The sequence below is a fragment of the Macaca mulatta genome, chromosome 5, assembly GCF_049350105.2.
Source record: "Macaca mulatta isolate MMU2019108-1 chromosome 5, T2T-MMU8v2.0, whole genome shotgun sequence".
Classification (NCBI taxonomy): domain Eukaryota; kingdom Metazoa; phylum Chordata; class Mammalia; order Primates; family Cercopithecidae; genus Macaca; species Macaca mulatta.
The window spans coordinates 54391270-54403532 of NC_133410.1; the positions used below are offsets into that span (position 1 = coordinate 54391270).

The 12263-nt window shown below is 35.6% G+C and overlaps 1 protein-coding gene across 1 annotated transcript; it reads left to right on the plus strand.

The window, feature by feature from the left end:
• The first annotated feature begins 7099 nt into the window (after positions 1-7099).
• Positions 7100-9041, plus strand: GK2 (glycerol kinase 2). The gene is given in 1 exon segment (NM_001193898.1): positions 7100-9041. A coding segment is annotated over 1 exon segment (1662 nt). The 5' UTR covers positions 7100-7192; the 3' UTR covers positions 8855-9041.
• Positions 9042-12263: the final 3222 nt, after the last annotated feature.

Genomic DNA, 12263 nt, shown 5'->3' on the forward strand with positions numbered 1-12263 from the left:
TTACACACAAGAAGTGCAAGGAAACCTTTCCATCACATTGCCTTAACACACTTGTTCTGTAAAGTATGTGCAGGCATTTCACAGAAAACCCACTAGAAAAATACTCCGCTGGAACGCTTTACTAAAGGCAAATTCAATGCTCAAGGAAAGGCCACAGTCACTGATTCTTGTATGTGGCAGCACTCTGTCCCCCATGCTTTTCACAGAGCATCTGCACGCTCTGGGTCTCGTGCAAGGGACATGATCAAAACAGTCTTTTGTTCTTCTACATCTCTTCTTCTCCATCCAGGTAAGAAGACGTAGAATTACACGGTAGATAATAAGTGGATGGAATCAAATGACACCTGCCATCTGCAGGAGTGTCTATTTTGCTCACTTAGCAACAACGAACCGTAGTGTGCCTTGAAAATGATACACATTCCCCTCTCCATCTCCAATATACATACACACATACACACATTCCGAGGAAAGGTTTAAAGCTTTTTTTTTCTCTCTCTCAAAAAAAAAAAAAAAAAAAAAAAAAAAAAAGATAGAGGTGGGCAAGAATGAGCATCTTTCACATTCTGCATTTTCAGAGTAAGTATCCAATGCAACTTGCCATGATAACTAAATTTATTATTAACTGTGTATTTCATGATGTTAGTGACAATATGTTAATGTGATTTTTCACGTCCTCCTGCAGTGAACAGATGGCTCCTTTTACTTTACTTTCCACATCAAGTGTGATTATTTCTTGGTGCCAAAAGCCACCTGCCGCTCCTCGGTCTCCAGTCTAATTTTTTATGTTGGTAAAACACAGCAGGACTTGTTATCAGTTGGATGGCGTCTTAATAAAAGGAGACATGCCAACATATTGACATCATGTTCAAGGGGAAATTTCAGCCCCTTCAAACCCTTAGCCCCCTTTTCCCACCTTCTTTCAAAAAGTGAGGGAAGAAAACAAAAAAAAAATTTTTAAATGAAAAATAAATGCAAAGATCCCATCAGTTTCAAGATGTTTGATTACAATTATTGGGCCTAGAGCCAAGATGCTGAATTGGTCTCCCTTTGTTCCTAAACCCAAGCACCTCACTCAGGGCTCTGATCTTTCATCCTGTGTAATGATAATTAGCTGTAACATATTCCAAAGTCAAATGTAAGCAGGAATACATTAACATTGAGATCAGTGTCAGGGCAATTTTCACTGAGAAAATGACAAAGAACACACACACACACACACAAAATCAATCAAACATTTCAAGATTCAAATATTCATAAAATCACTTCCAGATCCGTGAATATTAAACTCATTGGCTTGTCTGTCATGTAATGCTTACCTAAAATGCCAAGGGCTCCTAATGTGAATGCAGTGGCTCCCACGGCCCATGCATAACAGAGAAAACATGAGTAATAAACCACGGTAGCTTGCTTTAATTTTTCCTTTCTTCATTAGAACAAAGAGGGATAGTACGTTAGGTGATTTGTGGTCCAAGAAGAGGTCTTCCAGGCGATTGGATGGCATGGCTCTCAACAGCTGGTCCAGCACATTTGGGAACAGCATGTAGAAAAATGCATCAGTGTTTTGAAGATTACCAACTGTGATGATGCATTGGTTATGACACGGTTTAAAAAAGTCAAATTTGCTAGCCACAAACTATATAAATGAATGCTCTTACCATCAGGTTACATGCTCTCAAATTCAACACAAAGATAAGCCCAAATTTGGTGAAATCTAAACTTTCCACTGATTCTACTCTTGAGATTGAAAAGAGTAGCAGCATTCTTAGATGTCTGCAATTTCTTTCTAAGAGCCAAGGCATTAAACAGGCAGCTGTTTCCTAGAATTTAAAAAGTTTATAAAAAGCAGAAGAAAATGCTTACAATAAAAGTATAACTATCTTAATAAAAATCATGCATAATTAATGATTTTCTTGGAATGAACAACTATAACTAGATTATTCTGCCACAGAGTCTCTCAAATTGATGTAAACATAATAGTGACATTTTATTCCATTCACTCAACTGTCCCTCCAAATAAAAGAGCCTGTATGAAATAAGCCTCTTTGCACTGTTTTGCAGCTTGATTAGCTGTTATTTACATCACACTTTCCTAATATTTTATTATGAAAATTTGAAAACATATGGAAAGTTGAAAAAACTTTTATCAACATCGTGTCTACACATATATTATATAATTATCATTTTATTATACTACTTTTATCATATCTTTCTATCTTTCCAATCCTCTATCTCTTCATCAATCCATCTTATTATATCAGATTGAAAATGAGGCCTGGTGCGGTGACTCATGCCTATAATCCCAGCACTTTGGGAGGCTGAGGCGGGCAGATCACTTAAGGTCAGGAGTTCAAAACGAGTCTGGCCAACATGGTGAAAACCCGTCCCTACTTAAAATACAAAAAGTAGCCAGGCATGGTGGCAGGCCCCTGTAATCCTAGCTACTCCAGAGGCTAAGGCACGAGAACTGCTTGAATCCTGGAGGTGGAAGTTGCAATGAGCTGAGATTGTGCCACTGCACTCCAGCCTGGGTGACAGAGCTGTCTCAAAAAAAAAAAAAAGAAAAGAAAAGAAAAAAGGAAAAAGAAAAATGAATAACCAATAGCCTATCCAGCAAGCAAAATTAAATTTATCTTGACTTTATGATGATTGCTTAATATAGTGAGAGCCATATTTAGTGGTGCTCATTAATCCATTCAGCAAATACTTTTTGAGTTCCTGCTTTGGGTGTAAGTGCTGAAAATACAGGATTGAATAAAATAACCAAGGTCCCTGACTTCATTGAACTTACAATTTAGTGTGCTTAACAGGAAAAAAAATAATTAAACAAATGGCTCTCTAAAACATGCACAGGAAACTACGTCATTAAGATAAGTACATTTAGCTGGTACTGTTCTTAAAGGTTATAACAAGGGCAGTAAGAATGTTTGATGCACCACTATATCAAGGCTTATAATGAAATCCATAGATAGCAACTCTCAAAACATATTCACCATGTTACTGACTGAATTAGCAAATTTTAAATGTTACAATGTGAACATTATTTAAAACCTTCAATACTAAGTAGCTGCACTTTAGACGAGTAGCCTTAAAGGTAAATGAATAATATACAAAGTCAACTATGTTAACAACTCTAGTGTTTAACAACCCCATAATAAAAGACTTTTTGAAGAAAATCTCCTGATACATTTTTGTTGTTGTTGTTGTTTCGACTATTCTGAACAGTATGTTCACCATTAAAGCATTTATGATTTTGTGGAATTTAATACAAATGAAATAACAATTTGCTTGTAAAATTGAATGCCTTCACAAATAAGGTAGTGCCACCAAATATTTCAGAAGTGCTTAAATCCTACATTAGAATATAAAGAAGCTATTATAGACAACCAAAAACTTTCGTTTTGTTGATTTTGTTTTGTTTTGTTTTTGAAATAAAGAAGATAGTGGCCTTCATTTAAGCTCCTTAGTTTTCATTTGTTTGTTTAAAATACTGCTTATCAGCTTTGGTTAAACCCATCAGTAGTTTGCAATTACTCTAAGGAAGCTATTTCAATTTGGTAAACTTTCTAAACTAAATTGAGATACTTATTATCGGATTATTTAGCGGCTACAATTTATTATCAGTGAAACTACTATATAAGTCAGTTCTTTATAAGCAGAACTGATGATTTTATAAATAAGGTATCTGTATTAAAGACAAAATACTTAAAGTATTCCCAGACTCATAAACTAATGGAATTAGAACATTTGTTTGTAAATATTGGTGTGGCCGGTGAGAAGGGATGTAGAAAAGAAGCTTTGGGTCAAATTTTTTTATTGCGTACATTAATCTATATACACAATGTTTATTCTTGCCAAATACCTGGAGAGAAAAAAGTTAAAACAATGTAAATACAAATTTGTTCCATGAAAATGTAGACATATTATGGTTAACTGGCATATGTGTAAATGTTGCCTCTAAAATTTTGTTTGGAAAAGCTTTGATAGAATTTTAAAAACAAAGACACGACCAGGAAAATCTGATCCAGTTTTTAATGATTTCTATACCTTACTTTGCAAATTAAGTCTGGATGTTCTTTCTTTCTCAGACTTTGTATTATTTCCTGAAGGGTTTTTGCTTAAATAAAAAACATGACCCAGTTAAAATAGTGAAATAATAATATCACAGTTAATTTTTATGTTATTTTCTATCTTGTTCTATTTGTTTTTACTAAAGACAAATGGGCCTTATCCTTGAGCTAATTCAGAAATGTAGCCTATGCCCTAATACAGAAAATTGCCATTCATTGGCTGCATATTCAATATATTTTAATTAGTGATTAAATAAATCTTTATTCACCAACTTTACAGTTAATGTGAAAAGTTAAGTTTCCATTTAGTGGAATTCCACTCTGTCCACGATGTAGTAAAAAGGATTTGGATTTACCTTTTCATCTAAAACAATCAAAAATGGAAAAAATAGATGAAATAGTTCACATAATGTGCAAAATATGCAGCAACAGTTCACAAAATGTTGGATATCAGGGAATGAAAGGCAGTAATTTCTTTTTTTTAATTTTTAAAAAATTTTTTTAGCTCATACAAATAATATTTAACGAAAAAAACCTATTATCCAAAACAAATAAATTTATGAGAAGAGTAGCATTGTTTTACATTTCTGAAAATGTCTTTAAAATGTTTACTTGAAGATCACTGGGTTCTCATGTCTGCTTCTTCATTCATCTGTTGCGATTTGTTGTTTGGGTTGAAGTATGTGAAGAAATTTTGCTTCACAAAAATATGTAGTTAGAAAAGACAGGATCTTGGGGACTTCAAGAGTCTTTATCAGAGAACTATTGCTTTATGTGGTTATTACAGTTTAGTCCTTATGGATATGTACTGTGAATATTATATGCAGGCCATCATGCTCTCATTTTAAAAGAATCACCCAAATTGATAATACATCTCCACCTGTAGTTTCTTTTGGCTCTCCATCGTTCATTTTTTGTTTCATCTTTACTGACTACTTAGTGATATTTTTGGTGCCATTATCCCCATTATGAAGGGGCTTCTTCAGATTCCTAAAGGATTGTTGGTATTTATCTTAGATTTCCTCAGCCAGTTTCTTAAAGGTGTTTCATAAATTTTTTCTTTTTTTTTTGGAATGGAGTCTTGCTCTGTGGCCCAGGTTGGAGTGCAGTGTCGTGAAAGGCAGTAATTTCTAAGAGGTGAGAAACAAATGACATGACTACTAAGATTTCCCCAGCTTAGTTTCTTGAGAGAGTTTTGAAGCCACAGCACAGAGACAGGGAACCCAGTTGAAACTCAGTAGAAACCTATGGCAAGGAGATTAAGCTGAGAGCCTAGAGAAACCAAAGAAGCTAGACTATGCCAGGCATAGCACTGGAGAAAAAAGAGTTGCACAGAGAGAGAACTCCAGAGAGCTTTAGAGGGTCCCCAGTGAGTACTTAGTTGGGTATTGATCAGTGCATGTGTACGAGAAAACTACTGAGGCTAACGAAAGATGCAGCTGGAAAGACTAGAGATAACAGTATCCAGTGGTCACTCAGGGCTGGGAGGAATTACTGTTCCAAACAGTCTCATTTGTCAGGGGTGTTGGGTAGCATACATAGAAAGATATCTTTACAGTAAAGAGGAATAATTAGCCCCAGACTGAATACTGTCCTTGCGCCATCTAAGAAATCTTAAAAGCAGACGCAAAAGAATTGAACTGTTTCCAAGTAATTTATCTGTATCCCAAAACAAAAATCAAGACCATTTATAGGACTACAAAAATATCAAGCACCCAGTCAGGTAAAATTCACAATGTTTGGAGCATCTAATTAAAACTCATCAGTCATGCAAAGAAACAGGAAATACAAGCCATAATAAGGAGATAAGCAATTAATCAAAATTGAACCAGAACTGACACAGAGGTTAGAATTGCAGAAAATGAAATTAAAAGTTATTCTAACTGTATTCCATGTGCTCAGAAAGTTAAGTAGATATTAAAAAACCCTAATTGAGCTTCTAGCGATGAACACTACAATATGTGAGGTGAAAAATTTACTGGATGAATTAATAGCAGAGCAGACATTGGAGAAGAAAAGATTAGCGAACTTGAAGAGATAGCAACAGAAACTACCTGAAATCAAGCACAAGGAGAAAAGGTAATTATAATGAGTGGAGTACCTAACGGACAGAAGAGACAGAATCAAATACATTTGAAGAAATAATGGGCCCAAAGCTTTCCAAAGTCGATGAAACCTCTAAACCTACAGATTCAAGTAGCTCAGTAAACCCCAAGCAAAGAAAATAAGAAAACTATTCCTAGACACTTCATGATAAAACTGAGCAAAATCACTGACAAAGAGAAAAACTCTAAAGATAGAGAAAAATAGACATGTTAAAAATAACAGCAAAGTTCCCAACTGAAACAGCAAGAGTAGAAGGTAGAGCAACAGCTCCGAGGTCCTGAAACTTATAAAGAAAAAATATGGCCGGGCGCGGTGGCTCACGCCTGTAATCCCAGCACTTTGGGAGGCCGAGGCGGGCGGATCACAAGGCCAGGAGATCGAGACCACGGTGAAACCCCGTCTCTACTAAAAACACAAAAAATTAGCCGGGCGAGGTGGCGGCGCCTGTGGTCCCAGCTACTCGGGAGGCTGAGGCAGGAGAATGGCGGGAACCCGGGAGGCGGAGCTTGCAGTGAGCCGAGATCGCGCCACTGCACTCCAGCCTGGGCGACAGAGCGAGACTCCGTCTCAAAAAAAAAAAAAAAAGAAAAAAAAAAAAGAAAAAATATGTCAAATAGAATTCTATACCCAGAGAAAATACCTTTGAATATTACTATGAAATATATTTCAGATGTTCAAATTTGGAAGAATTCATCTCCAACAGACCTGCGCTGCTAAAAAGGAAAATGATAACGTGTAGATATAGATCCACACAAAAGAATGGACACTGGTGACTGTAATTACATGGATAAATATATGATTAAAAAAAAAAAAAAAAAACTTGAATCTTAGAAGACAACTGAGTGGCTGGGTGTGAGGCCTGGGCTGGAGGGGTGGGGTGAGAAGGCGCCGCGCCAGATAAAGGGCAAAGGTTGCCTTGCGCCTGCGCCTTGTGTTCCTGACTGGCTGCTCTCCCTGCCCCCAACACCACCGTCGTCTGGGAAACGGTCCCAGAGCTGCTGAGCCGACCTACTGGTGTCATGGCAGACCCGAAGACAGCAGCTGTGGGGCCGTTGGTGGGAGCGGTGGTCCAGGGCACCAACTCCACTCGCTTTCTGGTTTTCAGTTCAAAAACAGCGGAACTACTTAGTCATCATAAAGTGGAATTAACACAAGAGTTCCCAAAAGAAGGATGGGTGGAACAAGACCCTAAGGAAATTCTTCAGTCTGTCTATGAGTGTATAGCGAGAACGTGTGAGAAACTTGACGAAATGAATATTGATATATCCAACATAAAAGCTGTTGGTATCAGCAATCAGAGGGAAACCACTGTAATCTGGGACAAGTTAACTGGAGAGCCTCTCTACAACGCTGTGGTGTGGCTTGATCTAAGAACCCAGACTACTGTTGAGGATCTTAGTAAAAAAATTCCAGGAAATAGTAACTTCGTCAAGTCTAAGACAGGCCTTCCACTTAGCACTTACTTCAGTGCAGTAAAACTTCGTTGGATGCTTGACAATGTGAGACATGTCCAAAAGGCTGTTGAAGAAGGTAGAGCTCTTTTTGGTACCATTGATTCATGGCTTATCTGGAGTTTGACAGGAGGAGTTAATGGAGGTGTGCATTGTACAGATGTAACAAATGCAAGCAGGACAATGCTTTTTAATATCCATTCTTTGGAATGGGATAAAGAGCTCTGTGACTTTTTTGAAATTCCAATGGACCTTCTTCCAAATGTCTTCAGTTCTTCTGAGATCTATGGCCTAATTAAAACTGGGGCCCTGGAAGGTGTGCCAATATCTGGGTGTTTGGGGGACCAGTGTGCTGCATTAGTAGGACAAATGTGCTTCCAGGAAGGACAAGCCAAAAACACCTATGGAACAGGTTGCTTCTTACTATGTAATACAGGTCGTAAATGTGTGTTTTCTGAACATGGCCTTCTGACCACAATAGCTTACAAATTAGGCAAAGAGAAGCCAGCATATTATGCACTGGAAGGTTCTGTTGCTATAGCGGGTGCTGTTATTCGTTGGCTAAGAGACAATCTTGGAATTATAGAGACCTCAGGAGACATTGAAAAACTTGCTAAAGAAGTAGGAACTTCTTATGGCTGTTACTTTGTCCCAGCCTTTTCAGGGTTATATGCACCTTATTGGGAACCCAGTGCAAGAGGAATACTCTGTGGTCTTACTCAGTTTACCAATAAATGTCATATTGCTTTTGCTGCATTAGAAGCTGTTTGTTTCCAAACCCGAGAGATTTTGGAAGCCATGAACCGTGACTGTGGAATTCCACTTCGTCATTTGCAGGTAGATGGAGGAATGACCAACAACAAAGTTCTTATGCAACTACAAGCAGATATTCTGCATATTCCAGTAATAAAACCCTTTATGCCTGAAACAACTGCACTAGGAGCTGCCATGGCAGCAGGAGCTGCAGAGGGAGTAAGCGTTTGGAGCCTTGAACCCCAGGCTTTGTCGGTTCTCAGGATGGAACGATTTGAACCACAGATCCAGGCCACAGAAAGTGAAATTCGTTATGCCACATGGAAGAAAGCTGTAATGAAGTCAATGGGTTGGGTTACCAGTCAGTCTCCTGAAAGTGGTGATCCTTCTATCTTCTCTAGTATGCCTTTGGGATTTTTTATAGTGAGTAGCATGGTAATGCTAATTGGAGCAAGATATATCTCAGGTATGCCGTAATAATACCAGCCAGGGAGTCCCAAGGTGTAAACATTTTACATAATGAAAGCATACAGCAGTTCTGCCTCTGAATATAATGACACTATTATAGACTCTGATTTTGTTTATAAACCACTTGCTACATGACCCATGAAAACCCTGGACTTGTGACCTGAAATAAAGAAAATATGTTAGAAGAGCACTGTAGAAATATCGAGTGTGTTTTTTAACATCGACAGGGTTGGGCCAGCCATCTTGAAGGCTGACCCCCTCGATTGCCATAACATTCTGCCCCATTCTTTCTAAAATATAGGCTATTAAGATTGTATTCATGGAATCTTTTTATCAACTATCCTCTAACACTTATGGACCCAGATTTGGTTCTTTGTGTTACACACACTTGATTAAGAGCTGTAATTAATCTGCTAAAATTAAGGGACTTTTTGTCATTGTTATTCTTGTTTTTAATAGGCTACAAATCCTCTTTTCTACATATTAGAGCAACTACATCTTCACTGAATGTTTAAGGGAAATATTTGCTAAATTCCTACAATAGAAATTTAGTATTTTCATATTTTAGATATTTTCCTGAAAAATATTTTTCAGATTGAAATTTGTCAGACAATTTACATGATCTCACTAATTACCATTTTACTGAATTATTGTGTGAATCCTAGAGGGACAGGGACACTATTTACCTTTTTTATATCATCTGTATCATATAGAGTAGCTCATTTATAAGTTAAAAGTACATTGTAGTCAGTAGATTATAACATGGATGGTCCTAAATACTTTAAGGTAAACAGCTATATACATTTTGGGGCAATGTGTATACATATTATTTATCAGGAGAAACCAACAAAGGCTACATGTTTTATGTATGTATGTTTTATGATGCTACAAAAAGTATGTTATGATTACACCAGTATTTCTTATAACTTACCCTTTTAATATATTAGCTGGATATACGCTGGGAAAAAAACACTGGAATATTTCAGCAAATATTGCTTTCAAGTAGGAAAAAACAAATGACTGTTCAAACAAAAATAATAATATAGTATGAAATTACAGCATGTCTAAAAGAAAACAATAGCAAATAAGGGGATAAATGAAGGTGTAGTAGTTTGAGACTCATATACTGTGTGGGAAATGATATATCACTTGAAGTTATAGTGATAATGAAAGATATATACTATAAATCCTGAAATAACAAAACAAAATGTTATAATTAAAAGTATACATTAGAACTAAGAAAATATTTAATTCTAAGATACAAAACAGATGAGGAACAAAGAAAAGGTAGGAAAATATGTTTAACCCTAACCATACCAACAAGCACATTAAATGCAAATGATTTGATTACCCCAATTAAAAAGGAAACTTGTTAGATTTAAAAAGCAAGACCAAAATACACACTGCCTCCAAGAAACATACTTTACACATAAAGGAAAAAATAGGTCAAAAGTAAAAGGATAGAAAATGGATATACCCTGTTAATAACAATCAAAAAGAAATATCAGAAAGTAAATTTCAAAGCAAAGAACATTAAAAGTGATAAGATCATTTGCGGTGATAATGGGGTAAATTCAAGAGGACATAACAATTCTAAATATTTATGCATCTCATGATGGAGCTTCAAAATACATAAAATCTTATAGAACTGAAAGAAAAAATAAAAAATTGTGCAATTACAGGAAGATATTTCAATACCTCTTCCTCAATATTTGATAGAAAAAGTAGTTAAGAATTTACTAAGATATGGATTTTAACAATACTATCAAACAACTTGACTTCATTGACATCTATGGAAAATGCCACCCAACAATAGGAGAATACATATTCTTTTCAAGTGCACAGTGAACATTTACCAAAATAGACCATATAGAGCCAAAAAGCAAGCCTCAAAAAATTAAAAAAGATTTGTAACAAAGTATGGTGTCTGAGCACATTAGAATTAAAAATTGACACTAGAAAAATCTTTAGAAAAGTCCCCAAACATTTGAAAACTAAATGAAAAACTTTAAAATAATTGATAATTAAAGAGGTAAAGAGGGAAAATAGAAAGTATCTGGAACTGAGTAGAAATGAAAGCACAACATATTAAAATTTATGAGAGATTGTTAAAGCAGTACTTAAGAAGAAATTTATAGAACTAAATGCCTGTATTAGAAGGGAGAAAAGGTCTTAAATCACTAACCTCTGCTTCTACCTTAAGGAATTAAAAACAGAGTAATAAATTAAGCCCAAGCTAAACAGAAGAAGTAGAGAAATAGTAAAGATGAGAGTAATCAATTAATTCTAAAGAAGATACAAAACAGATACAGAAAATAGAAAACAATCACAAGATGGAAAAATTGATATAACCAAAACTTCGTTCTTTCAGAGTGTGAATATGATAAACTTTTAACCTCCACTAAAAAAAAAGGAGAGAAGACAAAAATTATCAATATCAGGAATGAGAATGACATTACTACTACAGGTCCTGTAGGATATTAAGCATAGTAAAATGAGAATATAGAAATATTATGAAAACTCTATGCCAGTAAATTTGATGACTTGGATAAGATGAACAAATTCATTGGAAAATGCAAACTTCTTAAACTCAGGAAAATATAGATAACCAGAATGGATGTGGCTCCAGTGGTGCAATCGGTTAGCGCGCGGTACTTATAAGGTAACCAGAATGGCTCTATATCTCTTAAAAATATTAAATTTCTAGCTGAAAACCCCTCTTACAAAAAAAAAACCTCAAGCTCAAGTGGCTTCTTTCACACTTATAAGGAAGACATAATGTCCATTCTACACAATTTTTTCCAGAAGACTGTAAAGAAGGGAACTCATTCTATGAGGCCAGGTTTATAGCATTATCCTGGTTCCAACACCAGGAAAAGAAGATGTTACAAGAAAAAACAACTGTGAACCAATATCTATCATAAACATGGATGCAAAAATTCTAAACAAAATTTTAGCAAAATTAGTTTATCAATATTTGAAAAGAATAATACATCATGACCAAGTTGAGGGAATGTAACAATAGGATAACGAGTCACTGTAATTAGAAAAATCAATGTACTTCACCAGATTAACAAACTAAAAAAGAAAAACTACATGAGATAGAAACTACACAGTAACCAGAATACCTAAAAAACAAAACAAACAAAAAAAGAGTGACTCTACCAAATGCTAGTAAAGATGTAGAAGAACTTGCCTTTCATATGTTTCTTGTGAAAATGTAAAATAGTATAAGCATTTTGGAAAACAGTTTGAGAATTTCTTCAAAAATTAAATATACATATGATCCTAGGTATTTACCCAAGAGAATGAGAACATATGTCCATACAAATACTTGTTCACAGGACTTGTTATGGCCAAAAGCTGTATACAACTCAAATGGCCATCAACAGGTGAAAAGATAAACAAACTATGATAT